At 29.1% G+C, this 24,046-nt stretch overlaps 1 protein-coding gene across 1 annotated transcript in view; it reads right to left on the bottom strand.

Annotated features, from left to right (window-relative positions):
* Positions 1 to 18,627, bottom strand: part of LOC123292802 (irregular chiasm C-roughest protein-like) — a 195,891-nt gene extending 177,264 nt beyond the window's left edge. The window contains exons 1-2 of the mRNA XM_044873516.1: positions 18,584 to 18,627; positions 17,774 to 17,846 (exon numbers count right to left, since the gene is read on the bottom strand). Coding sequence (XP_044729451.1) covers positions 17,774 to 17,807 — 34 coding nt within the window. The 5' untranslated portion in view covers positions 17,808 to 17,846; positions 18,584 to 18,627. The remainder of the gene's footprint in view (positions 1 to 17,773; positions 17,847 to 18,583) is intronic.
* Positions 18,628 to 24,046: the final 5,419 nt, after the last annotated feature.

Below are 24,046 nucleotides of genomic sequence, written 5' to 3'. Positions count from 1 at the left end.
CACCCCTTACCTTGTTACACGTCACTTGAAAGGGCAAAAATTTCTCTTTTCAATCCTGAAATCGATCGATTTTTTCTTAAAACAAACTACACAGAATATGAAAGCAATGAATTCCATCTTCTGGGTAGTCTATCTTAAAAATAATCGATCGATTTCATTTTGATATCATGGTTGAAGAGATAATTGTGTGTCCTTTCAAACGAGATACCGCGAGGTAGGAAGTAGCATATGAAATTTCAAAGAAATGTTACACAGAAGATGGAAGATGTGAATTCCATCTTCTGAGTGATGTATCTTATGAACCAAACGATCGAATTCATTTTTTTATATAATATAAGGTAGGGGGCCCAATTTGATATTTCAAAGTTGAGTTGGGTGGGGTGAAGGGATGAAATCTGAAATTCTCTAGGTACAAATTTTGAACTTACTCCTCGATATCTAAATCGACGTGTTTTCACTCAAAACAATAATCAAGTCAGGTTGAGAGTTATTAAGCGTGGATAGTTTTGGAATGAACAAACTGTATGTATCACAGCTGGAACATTTAGCAAATAAAAAGAATTTTGATTAGTGCCAATCGAGCATAATTTAAGCCACTTGTACTTAAAAAGGTTTTGAACACATACAAATTTCAGCTATATACGTTATTGCAATAACGATGACATAAATTATGGCAAGTATACCTCAAAATTAATAAACTTATAAACATTTTATTACTATCATGCAGTTTGAGATAAAAACGTCTTTCAACAAAATTATTTTGAAAATATTTTTTACTAGATGAAAGTTAAAAATCATAGAAATTAATTAAGAAAAAATATAATATAAACGAACATTTCTCCGCGAGCACTCATATAATTTTCATATTTAAAATAAACATATATTTGAGCTTTTCGAAAAAAAATAAATAAATATTTGAATAACCTTACAATAAATATATGGGATAAAAGAACAACTATTGTTCTTTTTTTCATTATTTGTCTTTTTCCTGGAAATTATCGTTAATCTAAATGTCAACTTGAGTAGTATTAACTATATAAATATATAGACTGAAATTTCCGGCTTTGCTTTATTGAACTATACCTAATTGTCATTTTCTGCTGCTTCATTTGTTTTTATATTTTTTTATTACATCAAATTTTCTTTCCATAATAGTTTTTTACTATTGTACAGTAGATAGTAATAAGGGCGACCGTTTTCTTAGTATTATTCTTTATTTTATAGATACCTATCCGTAAGAGAGTAAGTATCTTTTCTTCTATAATTCGCTACACATAATCATTTCTATAATAATTTGTATCTTTATATACTTTTGTATCTATATTATAATTCGTATTCGTTTGAGATAAAATAATAAAATTTTCGTCAAGTATGAAAACTAGTTAGTGCTACAGGATTAGACCCACCATTTATGTAACAAGCCATGGTGTAGGCATTCATTAAGAAATTTTTAGTCATTGAAATCTTTGTTAAAGCAAAATTTACAAAAACAAAGTCTATTCCTATGAAACATTTATCATAACATATTTCAATTTTGTTATTATCAATCGTTCGTCTTTGTAGCTATCATGATGTAGCAATCTATGGGTGAAAGAATTATTAAAATCGGTTAAGTAGTGAACTCAAAAATGAGGATTTGTATACATTTTCATACAAACTTTCCTCCAATATTTCACCCTTTTACTGGGTGAATTTCGAAAAATCCTTTCTTAAATGTCACCTACAGTATAAAATCAATATCCTCCCGAAATTTCAATCTTCTATCATTAGCGATTTAGGCTGGGAGTCGATATATCAGTCGCGACATTGCCTATTCCCACTCTGAAATGTTTCTGATTTTAAATAATATACAAAAAGAATCGTTTAAAAAAATTCATCAAAATCGGAGCTGTTATTGAGGAATGGCTATTTTATGAAAGTATTCCTTTATCCGACTGCATAGCGATAATAATCGGGACCCATTATTGGGAAAATCGGGCCCCGACGGTCATTGCTTTGTAAACTACTGTACTTGCGTCTTTCGTTTCAGATTTTATTTAACGCAGTCGGGTTCTTGATTTTTTTCATTATATATTTTATTTTAGTCTTCTTAGTATCAGTAGTAGTAATTATTTAAAAATTTATTATTTTACATATATTAAGTCATTGATTTGTATTTGTAATCTAATAGATCTACTATCTACAAAAAATTACGTCACACTTATTATGAAAGTACTGATCAAGGATTGTATCCAATTCGTCTGGCCGAATTGCTCAATATAAAGCGAAATGATTATTACTAAATTCTTTTGATTTTGATTTAAAATACAAAATATCGCTAATGAAACCGATATATTTGATTTTTGGACAGTTCTCAATTTCTAATAAAACTTTGCAAGATTTTTTCCAATATTGGAATTTAATGCCAATAAAATTTATACAAAACCCCAAGTATCTATGAAGACATAAAATGTAAGTTATATAAAAGTGAATAACATTTAAAATATATTCATTCATTCATTCACACTGAATAAAAAATTAGTATTTATATAAATAATGAATTTAATTCACTTTTATAAATTTTATTAAAATATATTTTTATTTATAATAATTTATATACAACTTAATTTTTTATTCAAAAAATTGTGTGGGAAGATTTAATTTTTTTTTTAGTTTATTTTACAACCTATTTTGTGTTTTTGTATATTCATTAAAATCAAGAAAAAAAATATTTACCGTTTTGTGTATGTTGGTTGGGAGTATTAACAGAAGTTCAATGTACAATTGTACAATATTTGATTTGACTAATAAAATATTGTAATGTATATCATTAGCAATAAATTTAAAATTACATCTATTTTTATTGACTCTTATTTAATATAAGAAAGTGTTAAATTATTCATGCGATTAAAAAAATATAATTTTATAATTTATTTATTCAACACTATCACCCATTAAATGGTTTTTATCATTTCAGATGAAGAATTCTCACTTCATAAATAGAGAAGTGAAGTTGGTTTTAAAAAATATTTACTATTGTGCAAGATATGAAGGTTTAAAATTCCTAATTAAACAAAGAGAAAGATACCCACTAGTGATGTCATACGTGAGTATCGCCACAGAGATTACATATAAAACTGCTACCACACTTGTTACTGTATCAATTTTGCTTTATTAAAGGAGATGGACAACCTTTGAATGCAATATTTGATTGTTTATAACTTTTTCGCTTTTTAATCAATTTTAATATCACTATCAAATATCATGGTATCAAGTCTAGTTTTACATTTTTATGGGTAATATGGCTAATTTGACATCAGAATTATCCTTTATTGTGCGATAATGTCGGCGGTGAAATGATGCTCTTTTTATTATATGTCCTACGAGTTACGAGAAACGGGATAGTCCAGATAAACGTCAACCAAATATTGATAGGAATTTTTTTGCCTATAGTCTATAATCTATAAAAACAACCAAATTAAAATGTTTTCTTAAAAAATGACTTGATGGAAATTATTAAATAGTTTTCAAACTTTCCATCCAATATCCTACCATTTTTGTGATAAAAATTTCTCTTTTAAAGAACATGTAAGTATAATTCTGGAGCGCCCTTTATCATTAGTTTTGTGGTATAGTACTAATAGGTAGTATCCTGAATTTAATAAATTTATACAAACAACACACACATAAGCATAATAAATGAAGTTTGTAAGTGAAATAATAATAACAATATTATTTATATTGTACTATTTTATTTAAATTGTTACTGCTTACTGCCCCAGCAGCCACACATTACATTACATACACAAAACCATAGACGGCAGCATAGTACCATAGTACCATAGTACCATAGAACCATAGTAGGTACATATTATATTTGTATACTTGCACAAAATTCATTATTTTATATAAAACATAACAACTACCGCAATTTATATAATAAATAAATGTTTGCTACTGAAATACTTCCTTTATGAATGTTAGAATAGTTAGTTAGACGAGCAATGGGAGCTGGCTGTAGCATAGTAACCTAGGTCTAGGATCAGCTCTAGTATTTGACAGAAATTTCTGAACTAAAGTGGCTCTTAACTTTTTGCTCGTCGTCGCTTAAATTTTCCAAGCTATCTAGATTATTCCCAATAGCTTTTGAAACTGTTGGAACTATGATGGGAGCTATACAAAAAAAAAATGTCATATGCAGGCACCGACCAATCGACACTCTTTATAATATATATTATCTTGAAATATAAATAGAATTCTCAACGATAATTCTCCCATTCTAATTTTTGGTAACTTCTGATTACTGTTCATTGACGGCTTTTGGCATTAAAATTAAAAACTAGATTAAATAAATAATTTGTTTATATACTTAACTAGCTGACCCGGCGAACTTTGTTCCGCGTTAATGGCAATAAATAAGCAGTTTTTTTTTTTTTTTTTAATTAGAAAAAATACAAAAAAAATTAAATACCTACATTAGTCATAATTATTTCTGTATTTTAGTACATAGGTTGCTATTCATTTAAGTACCTTGTGATACACGACATTTTTTGTTTTATTATCAGGCGCAAAAACAAACACCGCAGATGGTCTTCCGACCCGTGAACATGCCACGTATAATTGACCATGGGAAAAACATGAATGTTCTAAAAAAAAAAAGTATCCTATGTCCTTCTCCTGGCCCTAAACTACCTCCCTGTCTTTAGTTATAAGTAGTGTAACTAACACGACTTTGTTTTATATATATAGATTAATAATAAAATGTCTATTTTCATAACTTGATAAACGAAAACTTGACAAAAAAACTTCATACGATTTTTTTACCATTCCCTCAATATGCTTGGGTGTCCCACGCCATCTTTTGTTCTTCATTCTTTCGAAGTTTATAGGTACAATAAAAGTAAAATAAAATAATTTTCGGGTTTTTGTCGATATTTCATGTTTTATTTAAGGAATTCCTATCAAACTTTCTTGTTTTAAAGGTAAGATATAGTCAATCTGAAAATGAGACATGAAGATTACGAAAAAACATTGAGGAAGACCAGTTTTGAGGTCTTTTGGATCAATTTTTTATCATATTTCATGTTATATGTGCCAATAATATTAAAGTCCATAGGGACTACTAAATTATTTCAAATTAATTTTAAAACTTTAATTTTGCAATTTTAATATAATAGTTTTTGACATTTATATTTGAAATCGAGTGTAGCCTCATTCCATATTTGTTTTCGTAGCCGTGGTCTATTTTTCAAATCGACTGACAATTTGTAATAGACCAAAAATGAATGAATTTAAGCAGTAGCCTCTCAGATTTTCAACCGTTCTGAAATGACTTGATATTTAGACACAAATTAGAATTAGATTAATAGACTGAATAAAATCCTTAAAAAGGGCTATCATTAATTGTAAGGAAATTTAACTTACACTTTGTAGTTGATTGGTCGGATTCAGCCAGATAATTTGAAGACTAGTCGAGAGAGAAAGGGAAGTTAAATCATGCAGGCATGTGAGCCAACATGCGTGGTTTGAACATTAACTTAGTACTTAGTTTTATGTGACAATAAACTATTTATTTAAAAAGATATTCGATATCAATTCATTTTCACTCGTAAAAATTGTACACCGAATTTAAAATGAAAAATATCATAGCACAATATTTTATTATGCTTCTATTGAGCATTGAACAGTTATTGTTGAACATTATTTAGAAAAACGAATATTGAGCCAAGATGCGTCTCAAGAAAAATTCGTTTTGAATTCTACGTGTTAGCAACCTTAAAATATAGTTTATAAAAACATCGAGATCAGGGTTGCGTTAATTAAATCATATTAAATAAGTTTGTCCTTATAATACAGTCAAATACTTCGCCTGAACCTTGACCCAACGGCTCTATAGTAGTAAGTTCAGATCTACCATTTAAATTGATATTATTATGTAGTTGGAGCTGTGTGTTGTAATTTCAGTTTCAATTTAAACATAAACATTTATTTATAAATACATAATGTTTATTGTACAAGACTACGAAAAGCCCGTTGAATCCCACTAGATGATTTGTCTTTGCTATATGAAAAGCAGCCTTTTCTTAAAGAATCTTCTTAAATATTTCTTTAAAATTAGTCGTGTAAAAAATAGTGTAACAATATTATAATCTCACAACTTTTGAAATTTTGAAAGTTTAAAAACTCCTGATGCAAAACCGCAAATAACTTTGAGTGAGTTTATCATGGACGCGCTTGATTGCAATAACTGTTACAACACTTTCCAGCGCTTCCCTGTTTTCTATAATTCACTAGGCTTAAATCACAACTAAGAAAATCAAATCTATCTCAATTGGCCACGGCACTAAAGCTTGCTCATTAATTCAGTTACAATCTCACTTAACTATCGGTATACATTTTTGAATACTCCTCAAACACAGGACAATAGTATAAGCTCCTAAAATTATATTTCCAAAAGTTTAGTTGTGAAACGTGGAAGGGAATTTTTTGACGCATTGCAAAATGAAAATAAGTTAAAAAAAATATTAACACATTTCAACTTTCGTGATACTCTGTATATTCCTAACTTTTTTTTTCTTTTAGATTTAAAAAAAAAAAGGCTCAACGCCTACTTGTAGGATTAAAAGCCGTTAAAGCCTTTGTGACGTCATATTTAATTGAATAAGGGGCCTGCTGGGGGATATAAAATTATGAATTAAAATCTTTTTAAATTTATAATACCCTGTTTCAAATCAAAGTGCTTAGTTAGTACATTTCAAAAATACATATATTGTTATCGCCAAATGATATTCCCAAAATGATTTAAATAAAATTAAATTCAAACCCCGACGATTACAAAATCACGCTCTAAATAATATGATAAGCACAAGCAAGAAAATATTATCATTAAAAATAGTTATTATAAGTGAAATCCTCATTACAGTTGGAGACCATTCTTTAGAAAACCTTCTAATCTCAGGGGGTCCCCGGACTGTAATTTTACTTAAAATAACAATTTCCAATGATAATATTTTCTTGTTTCATACTTTTTAGAACATAATTTTGTTGTCGTCAGTGTTTTAGTTTTTGAACATTATTTTATTCGAGATAATATTTATTTGCAAGTATAATCACGCATCGAACAAACAACGTAATTATATAAACGATCATAATTTTTACTCGTCTGTATGTGATATAAAATATAATTTTTTATTATGTAGAATAAACAAAATATAGAATCCAGTTTTTCAGCATTCAGGCATATGTCTGTTGGGAAACAAAAAATATTCTTTCAGAGTTCGTAAGAATGTAAACGCACTTTGCATCTGTAAACAAAAGGACTCCAATCCCAAATACTGGATTTTATGGGATCAATATAAGTAGTTTAAATAAGTACAATTATTAATAACATATCGAAAAAATTAAGAGAATTTTCTTTAGAATTGATAATAATAATAATAATAATATAATAATAATATTTATTTGTTATAAGATACAGATATCTTTAGAATTGATATGTTTTAGTTTTTCTCATGTTGAACAAAATTATTGCATGTTATAATTTTATATTATCATCAAAATTTCACATTTTTCAAACCGATATGATTAGAAAGTTTACCGTAATCGAGTGCGTGCTCTTTGTGAAATTCAGAATCACAAAAACTATTCAGTGGTTTTGGGCTAGCGAATTTTACCCAAATAACTTTTTCATAAGATCTGAGATGCTGGTGTGTGAATCGAATTACATATTTGCGTTACACATTTAAGTTAAAATGACTAATTCCAGGGCTTATCTTAGCCATCTAGGGGTCGCGGTCGAACCATGCATTTGGCGTCCATTAAAATATACTTATTTGATGATAATTTTATATATATATATATATATATATATATATATATATATATATATATATATATATATATATATATATATATAACTTATTTCGAATTTGTACCATATTTTTTATTGAATTAATAGATAGTAAACTATAAACATGAACTGATCAACTATATCATTAATAATTTTATTATTTATTTTTCTAGCTTTTTAATCAGCAATATGTCTGATAAGACAAAGTAACTAAACTAGTTTATCTTGTTTGAGACGTTGTAGATCGCAAATACGATTTTATAAATTTTTGTACAGAAAAACTGTGTTCACCACTTGCAATAGTCACTGGTATTGCTAATAGAAAATCGCGATATCCAGATGTAAGTGGATATAACTCTTGAAGTTTATCTTGATTGTGCTTTTGGAAATAAAGAATTACCATTTCATTCGTTCCTCAATAACTTATTTACAAGTGTTGCCTGTTATTCCAAGCTCATTCACTCTACCTGCAGGAAGTTACCCGATTACCAAGTGTAAAAGGATTTTTAAAACCATTTTGCTTCGCTTTCTTAATTATCACTCTCGCCTCGTCTCGGCCTCGGCCGAGGTACAATATTAACTAGTTTCGCCTCGCCTTGGTTGGGTTAGCTATCATTCTCAACTCTGCTTACTAAAAATTATAATTTCCCTCGCCTCGCGTCGGTTGGGTTAGCTGTCATTCTCGCTTCGGCCGAAGTCCTGAAACAGAGTTCGAACTGCATATCGGTCTATTACGATAATTATTTTGGATATGCTGATTTCTATGATTGGAGGTGAGCGGTGTGAGAATTGAGAGGAAGTGTACAGGTGGTGAACCAAAAAGCAGACATTCAATATTAATTTTTTACTCTGCACGAGTTTATTGTTGTATATTAGGTACTGTAAATATCAATTTTATGTTATAAAAATAATTTTAAATGATTTTTTGTATTTCCGATTAAATCACCTGCTAGATATACATTCCGCTGAATATTATGCAATCAATATTTTTAATTCATTTTGTACATTTGTAACAAAAATGCACGATAAATAAAAAATAACATACATACAAAATTGAATCAATCGAAATTTAAGTGTGATTACCAGTGTAAAAAGTTATTCTTATAAATATTTAGTTTCGAAAACCGGAAATATTTTTCGCAATTTCTTTGATTTTGTCTAATAAACCAATATTAATATACCTACTTAATTTTTGAGTCACAAGTATAACAATAATTTTTTATTTCTCCAAAATTCTGGAAAATAGTATAAGTGGTCTAGAATCAGACGTAGTATTTGACAGTTATTTCAGAGCGGCTGCAAATTTGAGAGACCTTTATCAAGGCATAACAACTGTTTCTTATATAAAAATTTTTCTAAACGGGAACTTCGTTTCCAGATGGCCTGGAAAGTTTTGTATATCCCGGCGAATTTAAATTTTCAGTTTTATTTTAATAAAGAACAAAAATGATAAATATAGTTTGGATATTGGTATAATAGACGACTATGAAGGTCTTTTCTAGGAAATAATAAAACTAAGCCAGGCATCAAAGGTGGCTGTGAATAAAGAAAATTGGACATGGATTCCATGGAAACGCCATATATGTTAAAGTGTAATCATGGATGAAGTGGAAATAACAAGTCACTCCGCTATGCGCAGTTGAGAGTTAAGTATGGAGGCTAATAGTTCATCGCGAAGAATTGTTGAATTATGAAACAAAATTTAAGTATGAATATATTTCGAAAATTAGTTTTGTAAATTTATTTTGTGGGAGAATTAAATGTACCTTTGCGCAGTAAACGATGAAATATATCAAAGTTTCCAAACAATTCATCCAGTGGTGTTTCTATTGTATTGAACCTACGGGGTACAACGTTACACTATTTATTGAGAATGTTTTTAAAATCATTCCAAAATCATTTTGCCCGAGACCCTAATAAAGTTCAACTTCAGAGGTAACAAGGGACAGTTTATTTTCTTTTGCAGGTAAGATCTCGAGATATAAATCTTTTTGGAGCAGATCAATTGCTTTACATTCGTGAGGACATTTTATAAATAACGTCGGAAATAATCAAACTCGATATTTATTCTACATTCGAGAAATGTGGTAAGAATAATATATCAATCTCTCTGGGTAGAAAAAATAAATTAATTATTGTTCCATCAATTTAAATACGTATCATATAATGTACCTATATAGTAAACATTTGTGAATATACAGGGTGATATAGTTAAAACGAAAAATACATAAACAAGGCCTGAGAAATATACCAAAAATATTGCTATCATAAGTGATTAAAAACGGTTTGGATTGACTATCAATATGGCAAAATATCGTCATATACAGCCTAATGATAAGTCTAAAATTGGCCATAGCGGTTTTACTACTATTAGACCAGTCATTATAGTAAATTCACCTCGGAATTTGAGATACCCAGCTGTAAGTCTGTAAATAGTTGTATATTGACACCCTAAAAGTTGTCTCAAAACCCACATATGGTAGGGTGTAAGCAACTCTTAAATTTCAAGGTCAAAGGTCACAAAAATCGGTTTTTTGCAAATATCTCATTTCCTATGGGTTTTTTGCTATTTGTATTTATTATCAATATTGTAGAATACAAAATTCTCTACAAATTTTGTCTAAAAAAATTTTTTCTACGGTGAACCGTTTTCGAGATAGAGGGCGGAGAGCGCGCGGTCACCTATTATATTATATTTTATCATTTTCTTCATGCATTAAATCTATATCTATTCAATAATACTGATAACCGTTTACTAAAATTAAAAAATAATTAAGAGAAAAACTTAAATCATAATATAATTATATTCCCATTTACACTAATGACATTTTAAATAGAAAATAATTTAGTGCCTGTTTAAAATCTGTAAATTTTAAAATTCTTCCACTACGTCGAAAATTATACCTGGAAATTAAACGGGCCCCTATTATACACTACGGACCTTTCTATTTATAGCCAGTCGGTAGATGTTCATTTGTTAGTTTGAATTGTATCTTGGTAAACAACTCGGACGTACAATTTCAAGAACTATGGCTGATTTGTGTTTTCTATGTAATAAGTCAGATTCGAGAGGTGAATCGCTTGTTGAAGTAGTGCGCGGAGATATACTCTACTAAAAGTTTTGATAATTATCCTCATTCCAAAAAACATATTTTATTTCTGCACGCATTAAGTGGCTGTGACACAACTTCTGCGCTTTTTAAAAAGGGAAAAAAATCATTTTTAAAAGTTTTTGAGAAACTGACAAATTTGGATGAAGTAGCTGCAGCATTTGAGGAAGAAAATTGTTCGGTCCAGAGATTATTAGAGAGTGGAACTCAAACCTTATTGGCAGTCTATAATGCTCCGAAATCTGTGAAAAGTCTCGATCATCTTCGTTATACGCATTACGTCAAGTCTACAAAACTCAATAAACCTGTGCAGCTTTCAAATATTCCACCAACAAGTGCAGCTGCTCATCAACATTTCAAACGTGTATATTATCAAATTCAAACTTGGTTAGGACACGATTTGGAACCCCAGGTATGGGGTTGGGCAATGCGAAATGATTTTCTGGAGCCTATCATGACAATTTTACCATCTGCTCCAGAAGATTTGCTAAATACAATTTTCTGCAACTGCAAAAGTGGTTGTGGTTCGCGATGCGGATGCAGGAAAGCGGGCTTGCAATGCTCGTTAGCTTGTGGCCAATGTAATGGGCAAGCTTGTCTCAATGCTCTACCATATCAGAGCGACATTAACGAAGATGGAACCTTTGATTCCGAAATCATGGAAGAAATTGAGACAAATGTCGTTGAAGACGATAATGAAGACCAGTTTGAAATTTACCAGCAGCCAGAAGACGACGATGAAGAGGAAGAAGATGTTTAATACTGAATAAAAAGTGGATAAGTTAGGAAAAAAATGATAAAATATAATATAATAGTTTATCATTTTTTTCCTAACTTATCCACTTTTTATTCAGTATTAAACATCTTCCTCTTCATCGTCGTCTTCTGGCTGCTGGTAAATTTCAAACTTAAATATAATATAATACTTAAATATAATATAATAAAAAACTTAAATATAATATAATAGTTAATAAAAATTGACAAATATTTATAATCATTGATTTATTGATAGTTCATCAACTATATATGGCGCGTTTTCGACCGGAGGCACCGGTTGACCTGATGTGATGCGGTGACCGCGCGCTCTCGGCCCTCTATCTCGAAAACGGTTCACCGTATAAAAAATTTTTTTAAACAAAATTTGTAGAGAATTTTGTATTCTACAATATTGATAATAATTACAAATAGCAAAAAACCCATAGGAAATGAGATATTTCCAAAAAAAGCGCAAAAAAACGATTTTTGTGAACTTTGACCTTGAATTTTTATAGTTGCTTACACCCTACCATATGTGGGTTTTGAGACAACTTTTAGGGTGTCAATATACAACTATTTACAGACTTACAGCTGGGTATCTCGAATTCCGAGATTCTTACCTAATTTAAGCTTAAATGACTAGTCTATATAGATACCAAACTTATTTAGGTTAAAATCAGGGCATTGCCATAAATAAATGTGTTCCTTGAAAAACGTTTGTGAATCCCAAAAACTATTACATCGAAAATTTTGGTGCATAGGTACGTTATACAAATTATGTTTTGAAAGTTTATCAAATATTTTTATTTGTTTGCAAAAAAAAAAAAAAAATTATTATTATTATGAGCTCTATAAATATTGTCTAATTGCTTTGATCGAGAAGTATTCGGCCATTAGACAAAAGAGCGGTGGGTGGTTTGTAACATTTTATATCTTTGCAGATAGAATTTATTTTTAAGTAGTCTTCCTGAAGTTATTATCGTCGTGGACAAGAATAATGGATATTTGAGTGCTTTGTTTGGAGTGGATGAGTGCTTTGTTTGGAGTGGCGACTCAGTCATAACTGTTTTCCCTCCTGAGACACAAAATTTCTTATATTGGTAAGAATATTTTTTGTGGGACTGTCTCATATTTTGTTTCCTCCAAAATGTTGACTGATTTCAACATTCGATATGACGAATATAAAATTATCCAGTAAAATTATTGAATTTTTCGTATTATTTCGCGAGATCCCGAAAAGTTTTATTACAGCACTTTTCAAAATTGATAATTTTATATATAGTTCACTAAATTGGAGCCTTTGTTAAAAGTTCGAAATTCTACACAAAACGACGATACACTTGTCAAAGCTTAACATTTGCTACCTGGATCATGCTGTATAACAATATACAGAAATAATATTATATCCTTTAAAATGTTATTATACAAATGATTTTTACTAAACATATACCATACATGTAATATTACACCTGTTTCTTGTACACAAACAAATGATGGTTTTATTTCACCTGTCACATCTGCTATAATAAATATTTTTAGCCACGTGCTATGTACCTATGGTTTTTAATCGAGAAAATTTATAATTAATACAAAAAATAATCATATTATGTAGCTATTTTAAATATTCTTATTTATAGAAAGGTAACAAAATATTTTACAGGGTGACGCATAAACAACGATGAATTTTAAATAAAAGTTATTTATGATATTTAAATGTTTAATAAATTCCTGTACTGGTGTTACTATGACAAATGAAATTAACCATATTTTAAAAAAAAACCCGACAATTTTTTCGAGTGCGGAACCCTAAACTCGCATTTGAAACATACCTTAGAACACTCTCCATTAAATTGAATTTTTCCTTAAAGCCTTTTACAAACTGAACCGATTTGGAAGATCATCGACAATTTTTAGTTTTTTTAGGCACGAAATCCTAAACTCGCACTTGAAACATAGCTAAGAACACTCTCCATAAAAATACCTTCCAAACAAAACCAGAAAAAACCAAAATCGGGGCATCCATTTACCCGCTATGATGCCACAGACAGACAGACACACAGACATACACACACATAGCGGTTCAAACTTATAACACCCCTTTTTTTTAGTTCGGGTGTTAAAAAATGACAATCTGGCGTGATTTTTATGACGACTAAAATTAAGGGTTTTGAAATAAAATTTAACCTCCACCTGTTTTCAAACAAGAAATTGAAGAGTGACTCATTACTGTTACTTTAAGAATTTTTCGAATCCATAAAGGTCCGGAGATCCTGACGTTTTTTCGAATCAAATTTCAAATAGTATCCGCAAATTAATTTAATAATTTCAAATATCATTTAATAATTATTATATTATACTAGCAAGTTTTTTATTGATACAAATATGAAGGAGATTTCTTTGTGTCATAACGAAAACAGGGATCAATTTTCAAGGAATAATAAATAAAATGTCATGTTTTCCAAATTGTCCTTCAAGAACTATCTTTCATGCACCTAAGTTAGCATTATCATCCCAGAATCATTCCAGCTGATTATATATTTCAGCATAAAGGTGGAAAGAATATTAAACAGAATGCAAATTGTGGTGTGATATATTAGAGTAAGGTTTCTACGGATACTTTTTCTCAAAACTAATTTTTCATATTTTCCACCATGTTTCATGTTAAATTGTTAAATCATGTTAAATTAAAAAGTTATCATGAAGTCCGTAAAATCTCTTCAATGTGATATTCTGTGTAGATTCTAAAAAAAGTGTTTTGAAAGATTAAATATACTTATTTATAAAATAAGTCACATAAAATTCCATAAAAGCTAAAATGGAATTCACATTGCAATTATATTTATCAAAATTCATTCACAATATAAAAAATGCACCTGCTTATTCCTATAAACCGAAGTAAAATTAAATGTATCATTTCTTAAAATAATCTTTTCCAGGTGACTGATTATCAAATTATGGATCTTATAATTATTGTGAATGAAAGTGGAAACATTTAAAAATTAAAACTTTAATAATAATTATCAATAATTTGGCATGTGCGCCTTTAAATTTTTTAATAATTAAATAAATGTTTGATACTAAGAATTAATTTTTTGTAAACATACAGCTGTAGCCGTGCAATATTGAATTTATTACGTCGTTTCCAGCTATTATGATATGTGTTATTAAATGGAACAGCTGAATATGCCATTGGCATTGATAATAACAATGATTTTAATTAAATCGGATAGGTACAAAGTTTGTTGAATGGAAAAATATTTCTAAGAAACAAAGATTATATTTAAATAAAAATCTACCAAATGTGACGTGGATTGAATAACGTTTTAGTTCAACAGCATTTTTTTTAAATTTATTTTAAGCTCCTTACGCAAGAAAGGGGTGAGGCATCGTAGCTCCAGCTATGTTTTTTAGCTATGTTTCATGAAAATCGGTTCAGTTTGGAGAGCTACAAGGGACTATTTGCCGAGGATTTGGTCGGGGCTTCTTTAAACTTCACTTGTGTATATTGTAGTAGGATGGATCAGGTCAGGGCTAAAACATCCTAATAAGTGTATAAATCAATCAAATGATTATTGCTAAGTAATATTTTAATAATTAATAACCTATTTTGTAATAGTGGCATGGTTTTGATTATTTAGCTGATCAGCAAAATTAATATTTAATATTTTAATTTTACGTCACAATATTTAATATTTTGACCTAAAAGTTTTTATATTTAAAGGCAAGCTAAATATTAAAAATCATACAGTTAATTATACAAATTTACTTAAGAACTGATACAGTAATTATTCAAACTTAGATCATACAGTAATTATTCGATCGTAACATCATTAAAACACTCAAGCAAATTTCAATACCAGTGATAACTTTGTATAATATATTCTACCATATCGAAACAAATAAAAATCATAAGAAATATCAATAGCAGTATATCAGTGTTTACTTAGGTCTACTTCGTATTAATCCTCAAGGATTCTCCAAATCTTACCTTATAAAATATTAAGACTGGTGGTGGCAGTGTATTCCCAGGACCCTTAACCAATTGGGCACACAACAATATATTTAATAAAAGTAAAATTGAAATCCATTATTAGAGATATTAACATTTTTTTGCGAAAAAACTTTATGGAAAATATTTTATTATGCCCAACAAGTAGTCGATTATTAATTTGATACTAAATTATTTCTTTGGAAGGAAAACAACAATTAATTTGAATTAATTCAACATTACATCCGCCCATCTATATTATGTTAATTCACAAAACCAAAAAGATAGTATCTTAAGGCTTTCGTGTCTAAATCCAGTGAAAAATGAACTTCATTAAACCGTAATATCAATTTCATAATCTCAATCCCAGGTATAACACTGAAGTTTGTATACAGAAGTTATAGAAGACATGTACAAATACGTATTCATGATATATGCTACACATTTTTGCAGGCAGTGAAAAGATAAAATGTAGGTCACTTATTTTCTACGAACCGTGGAACTGTAGATAGCTACAATTACTATTAGTCACAGTAATATGCTGTGATATGTATAACGTATATGTACAGGTCGTATTTAAAAAAAAAAAATATTAGGTGGGTATATACGCAATTTCCAGCAAAATAAAAAAAATTGTTCAATTCATTGTAAAATTTATGTTATAAATTATTGTTCTATTTGTTTAACATGAAACATAAATTATGTGAATTGCCTGGGAGTTACAAAATAAGAATGTACTACCTACCAAAAAAGGACAATAATTTAGAAAATAGTTAATTTTTTCGAAAAAAATAAATAATTAATTTAAAATTAGAAAAATTTATAATTTTTATACATTTGTAGAAAATTATTGCAGTTTGATCTTTATATATCATTATTTCTTTAACAGAGAAAAACATCTTGCATCTTTCAAATTTACAACAGTTATTAGGATGTAAAATCTTCGTACCAAAAATTGACGTCTTAGCGGCCCAGCCCCTATTTGGGGGGTTGAAATAATCGGTTTTTCTACAAATTACAAAAAAAAATTATGCATCAAATAGAACAAAATGTTTAACTAAAAGTTCTAGCTAAAGTAATTGCACCAACTTTTATATTTTAGCTATTGTTCTATCATTTTAACGGTTCACAAGATGGGTCCTTTTTATTAGATTGAATGACCAAAAATAGCACTATTTTAAAATGACACTATTTTTGCTCATTCAATCAACTGCAAAAGAATTAATTCATCTTGTAAACCGTTAGAGATAAAACAATAGCTTTAATATAAAAGTTATTCCTTATGAAACAACTAGACACCAAATTACAAATAAACGACTTTTGCTTGAAACATTTTTTCGTAAACATCACTGTTTACCCTTTAGGGCGCAAATTAGGACAAAACTTTGCTGTCCACTTTGTCCGAAACTATAAAAGATTAGGATTCGAAAAATCTGCGGATAGCTTCAACTAGTGGACTTATAAAACACTCCTGAAAAACGAAAACATTCTCAAAAAACATAACTTTCGAAATTTCCAAGAGTATTTTCTAGCCTTCACGGGTAAACAGTGATGTTTACGAAAAAAATTTTCAAATAGAAGTTGTTAATTTTTTATAAGGAATTATTTTTACCCGTAAAGTATTGTTAAATCTCTAACGGTTTATAATATTGGCCCTTTTTCATTTGCTTGAATGATCAAAAAAATCACTTTTTTTAAATTGGCATATCTCGGTCAATTGTGAAGCTACAAAGTAAAAAAAAAAATGTGCACAATAACTTCAGCTAGAGAGTACTTTGAGTTGAACTTTTTTTCTTTGATACAAAGTGTTTTTTTTTTTTTTAAATTGTAAAAACTGATTTCTTAAACCCCACAAAAAAAGCAGTTCAGACTACCCTCTGGGAGGCAAATTTCAAAAATGCAACACATTTTTCGATATTTTGTTCATTGTACTATTAATTCTATATACGCTGTTGCAAACAATTGCAAATATTGGTTTTTAACTTTCCAAAAACAAAAAAATGTATACAAGTATGAAAAAATGTTTTTTATATAACTAAGGCTTCAATTTCTCTAAATGAATAAAAATACTAACGATTTATATTTACTTACCAATTAAAAGACACAGATTTATGACATTATCCATCTTGATTCAATCAGAAGTTCATCTTTCATGTGGAATCACCTGTAATTAAATTATTTTATTGAATAACAAATTCTGACAAATATTTTTGGAATAAATAGAAAATCGATACATAAGTAAAGGTCAAATATAAATAACCGTCTGTTTACAAAGCATCTATAGAACGGCCATCAATAGACGATATTTAATCACCAATTAATTATTGATAAATTTTGTTTTATGAACATTTGATTTGGTTTTTTTTCATTTGATTTCACAATTTTTGTTAATAAAAAATACAGAACACACGCATTATTCAGAAATTTATTACTATGAAGAATAGTAGGATTTTTCTGAATTCCGTTAGTTTACTAAAGGTATTTAAACAATTGCATTGGTTAGTTGTGAAAATTGCTTGTTACATTTCATTCATAAACATCGGTATTATTTGATCATAAAAATAAAACGGAAGTAATATTTCATTTCATACCATTCTCAATTAAAAATGATTTAATATTTGATTAAATGAGCAGACTGCATTTTCGATATTTCCGGTCCCATGGTAATAACGATTTTACAGGATGTTCTAAAAGAACCGGAATATTAAAAATTGACTCAAAATTTCCCATCATATTTTAGCTTTAAATTTCTCGTTTTTGAAAAACAAAATTTAGGGAAAAGCCTAAATGTAATTAAATTATAGCGAAATTTGTAGAAAACTTTAATTATAGAATTATCTTATAGGCTGTTTCATCTATAAAAAATAATATAACAAAAATGAAATATACATATATACTTACAAATAAAATTATATCGTGTTTAATCGCTGCACCCAGAATTTCCCTGAAAAAAAACAAAGAGATTCATAATTTGAAACAAAAATGTAAAACATATTTGTGCTTACAAAAGCTAAAAGCTAAAAGAATTAATATCAAAATCTAATTTTCTTAGACATTATAAATATGTAAAACTCTAACGCCTGAAGCTGTAGACAAAAATTTATCATCAATGTATACTTCTAGACATAAATTTATCATTAATATTATGATTGAAGTCATTTGAACTTGCCAACGCCATTACTGTTTTGGAATAGAATCACATAGTTAAACAATGTCCCAGCTACCAAAAAATTTTTAATTCGAAAAATTTAGATTCCAAAATTTGTAGTAGACAGCAACCCAAAAAAGCTTTTAAAATTGATGATAGAGTACTCATACCCAAAGTCACTCATACCCGACTATTTGTAAAAGCTTGAGGCGTTCCGAAGCTTGAGTAATTAGGCATGTGGAGTAGATGAGACGTTCCGATTCATTTTTGATATTTTAAATTAACCGCCCCAAGCTTTTACAACTAGTCAGGTATGAGTGACATATAGATAAAATTATTTTCTACTTTTTAGTACAATACAAGCTTTTCCCTTAAAAAGTATTTTTTATTAAAATTTTTGTATACTAATACTTATTACTATTAATTCATACAGTAAAAAGCAAAAGTAGCTATTAAATTAAATTCTGTAAAGAATAAAACAAGCATTTGACTTCTAAAATTAATACCATAAATTTTCAGAACAATATCTTGTAAATAAAAAAGTAAGCGCTATCAAAGACTATAGGATAGACAAGAAGCAGAAGTATAATTATAAGTGACATCTGGAGTCTGAGGCGATCAACTATTAAGTTTGTAGGCCTTTGCGGGTATGACTATTAAGTTTGACTACTTTGCGGGGGTGACTATTAACTATTAAGTTTGAAAGCCTGACTCGGTAGAGGCGCTGAAACTCGTATACTACGATTTTACATTAGCTCATATGGGCTGCTTCTCCTCTACCCTATGCTCTTTGAGCGCTATATAATGTAAGAAGGTACCTAAGGAACACAGTTCCTTCTAGGTGTCAAAGATATCTATCGTTCTTTTTTAATTCATTTAAAGTAGTTATGCATAAAATCACAATTTTCATGAACCATTTTCAACGAATCGCACTGTAGGCAAACAAAAAATTGTAGGTATGTTGTTGCTTGGCTTATTATGTTCATCATAACATTTCTGCATGAAGAAAAATATGAAATATCTAGGACTAATCATTATAATTATCATCGCCTAGAAAAGATATATTTTATCCTCCATATAAATGTTGATATATTTTGAATGGATGTTTTAAAAGAAGAATTCAGATTTGGTTCTTTTTTTGAACGATTTAACAGCGACTTAATATTGAGTTCTATGTATGGCATGATTGATTATCAATATTGGTAGGATATGACAATGAAAATATTTTAATTATGGTTTGGACTCTAAGGTCCATTATAAAATCTAAAACTCTTTGATCAAGTTTTAGTCACTGCTCTTTGAATTATTTGGATCAAGATGATGGGCAATCTAAGTCATCGTTTGGCAGCTCCATGCGCAGGGGTGAACGACAGGGGTATTATTATATTTGTCTCAAAAATCCAAGTGTTCTTAACTAGGTATTTGGAAAAATAAAATAAAATGGCAGTACTTTGAAACGAAATTGTAATACCTATCAATAAAACCTGTCGATTAGGAGGATTAAAGGAAATTAAAAGAGGATTACAAAAATATATTTAAGCTATATGTTTAAATTTAATTAGGAATAATAAGAGGGTGTTTTTAATGCTGGGACACTAAAAAGTCTAAAATAAAATAAATTATTTAAAAAATAAAAAACCCGACTGCGTTAAATAAAACCTGAAAAGAAAGAAACAAGTCCAGTATTTTCATTTCAACTTTAACATTCGCTTGGTCCCATTATTAGGAAGATTTGAGTCAGTCTAGATTTTAATGGGATCCGAACATTAAAGTCGCTATGTAAACTACTGGACTTGTTTCTTTCTTCTTAGATTTTATTTATCGGAGTCTGGTTTTTTATTTTTTTTTTTATTATTTATTTTATTAACCCCCGAACTTCAAAAGAGCTGTTGTAAGTTTGAACGCTATGTGTGTGTGTGTGTGTGTGTGTGTCTATCAGTCTGTTTGTATCACAGTGCTTGTCAGTTTGTATCACGGATGAGCCGATTTAATGGAGAATGTTCTTAGATATTTTTCAAGTGCGAATTTAAGGTAATAATATTATTTTCAGTTTTCAGGATCCTAACAATTACTTTTTACCAGCGTTAATATGATTTATAGTCATATCTTTTAGAACTTTTACTCAACAGAAGTAGAGAGTTACCTTGTTGCCGATATAGTGATGATATGGTTAAAAAAAACTTTTTTAATTTTTTCTGTTTTCTATGTAAACTTATTTTTCCAGATGTACTCAGACATAATAGGAATATGTACCACCTATTCTGATATATATATTACAACGCCTTAGTGTACAACTCTTGTATATTTTAATAAGAAGATATTCTTAGATAATTCTTGAGGGTATATATTTTTTTCTATTTGTTATATCTTTCGTTGCATTCGCTTTCTAAATTAATAAGATTAAAACTTCGCAAAAATTATAAATTCTGTAAATAATAAATAACTTTTATTTACAATGATTTTAATTAACAATTAGTGAAAATAATTACGTATCGAATCTTAGAATATAAAAAATTATAAATGTATTATATAATAAAATTATTTAATTTATGTATTTTTGAGTTGTAACACTGTTAATTTTTTCTTTAAATTTTGGACATATATCTTCTCAGTGGCCGAACGACCAAGGGTGCAACCGCCTTTTACCGTTTCACTACTAACGGTTTGTGGTTGAGGGTTCGAATCCAGGCAGCGGCAGTCAGACCAATTAAAATTAATGGGGCGGTAAATTGATTACACTGTCGTCGCTTGGATAAGAACGAAGTAACATCATTCTCCACCCACATCACAAATCTTAATATATATATTTCTTGTGTTCGTGTGTATGTGACTGAACTCCTCCTAGACGGCTGGACCGATTTTGATGAAATTTTTTGTGTGAGTTCAAGGGGATTCGAGGATGGTTTAGATTTACAATTTGGTCCAGTACAACTGTTTTTGAGGGCTCCATACCAAAAAAATGAAATTTCATTAAATGGTGGGAGCGCATATAAATCATATCACATTATGTATACTATGTGTACTATGTATTTTTAATAGTATTCAGGTATTGTCAATAGGCATTTATTAGAGCCATATGCGAGCGCAGCGAGCTCTACTATCAAAGGTCAGGCCAAAGGTCGAAGGTCAGGCCACTCCAATAAATAGGAGTTAAATTGGGGTTTAGCGGGATGGGTTTAGCGGACAGGCTAAACGTAGTATAGGTATTCATGAATTGGAGTTACGTTTTTACGGGACAACGTCCGTCGGGGCCGCTAGCGGCTATAGTTATAGTCATCGTCATCATAAAAATATTAAAACATATACAAAAATAAAATACAATAAAACATTTTTAAATTATGAAACTGTAAAAAAGTATGTGTAAAGTATAACGAGTATTATATTCGGATATAATTATATATTCGGATGTAGTAAAAAATAAATAAAGACTAAAAAATAATGATGTAGGTGGCCTCTGTTATAGACAGATATCTGAAATACGGAAGTTAAGCCTCATTATTATTATTATTTAATTAACAATTTTTATATAAATAAATAATAATAATAGGATTAAACCGTTTTTTAGATATCTATCTATAGCAGAAGCCATCCACATCATTATTTTTTATCTTTGTTTATTTTTCAATTTTTGTGTAAAGGTGCTTAAAAAAATTAGTATCTATATTAAGATCCCTGTGTTCGTTTGCTTATTCGTTTGTTTGGACCCAAATTTACTCTAGAAAATGATTTTTATCCAAATTGGAGGCACCAATAATTATTTGTTTGGATATTCATGTAATTCGATATAAGAGGTAATTTGGTCAAAAAATATGAAAAATTGTATTCATTTAACGATTTTTTTTATCATAGTTTTTGAAATATCGCTTTAAAGCCCGTACCATAAGCTTTTAGTTTGGAGCGATTCTGAAGATATTAGATGTAAAGCATTCATCTAATAACTGAATGAGTTAAAAGCCAATGTTTTTTAGGATATTAAAATTGTTCCACAATGAAAACAACAAATATTACAGGAATTTCAAGTAATTTGGAATTATTTAACTTCCTCATGTTTGGTAAATAAATAAAATTTTATTTGATGTTTATCAAAAATCAAAGATTAAAAATTCCACAAAAAACACAACATTGTTAATAATTTTGGTGATCACCTCCTTAACAGAAAAACATTTATATTCTATTTGAACTTCATACAACTTATTAGTAGGTCAGTTCACTGTCGTTAGAATCTGTTAGAACTTTACTTTAATGATGATAGAAAGAAAACGTATTTTCTTGGGAACCATCTTAAATACTTATCAAGTTTTTTGTTAGAATAATATTTAAATTTATTTTAGTTGCAGATGCTTTTATATTTGAACGTATATATGAAGATAACTACTATAAATTTTGAATTTGTATTTACTTGAAAAATATTTAAATTTAAAAACAACTCTATGATGATAATAAAAACTTTGACTTCGTTACATTTCAACATGTATGTATGCACATACATTTGTATTTTTCAAGTACTCTTAAATTGGAAAAAGTTGAGGCTATCGTAATCACATCACTTTCATTTAATGCCTTCACTTTCAGGATATAATTATACAGTTAATAAAAATGTCATTTTATGGGGATTACTCCCTTTGAACATGGAAGAATCACAGTATCGGAATCTTTTTGTTGCCGTTTTAAGCACCAATATAAGGAATATTTTTCATTTTTACTGATATTTTTATGACCCTGACTTCAAATTTCTTAAATTGGCTTAAAAATTATCACCTAAAATAACAAGTGAAAACAAACAGTTGACTGAGTTAATTGTTGAAATACCATGTATAGACAGTGTTGATTACTCTGATATAGCCATAACATACATGCTATAAAATTTGCGTATAATTTGCGCTCTCACGGGTAAACAGTAATGTTTACGAAAAACGTGTTTCATACAAAAGTTGTTTAATCTCTAACAGTTTACAAGATGGGTCCTACGGACCAAACACCTAATTGACCTATGTTGCTTCATTTACGAACTTGACCTCACTTTTTACGACCTCAGCACGCTATAAAAATTTCAGCTTGATATCTCTTTTCTTTTTTGAGTAATCGTGATGACCGACGGACAGACGAGGGACAGACCACAGGAAACGGACTAATTAGGTGATTCTATGAACACCTCTACCAAAATTTTTTTCGTAGTGCTAATATTTTTAAGCTTTACATACTTGGGACTAAACTTA

Source organism: Chrysoperla carnea, chromosome 2, assembly GCF_905475395.1.
Source record: "Chrysoperla carnea chromosome 2, inChrCarn1.1, whole genome shotgun sequence".
Taxonomy (NCBI): domain Eukaryota; kingdom Metazoa; phylum Arthropoda; class Insecta; order Neuroptera; family Chrysopidae; genus Chrysoperla; species Chrysoperla carnea.
The sequence above is the reverse complement of the archived record's forward strand: the minus strand, read 5'-3'. Positions and strand labels throughout refer to the sequence as shown.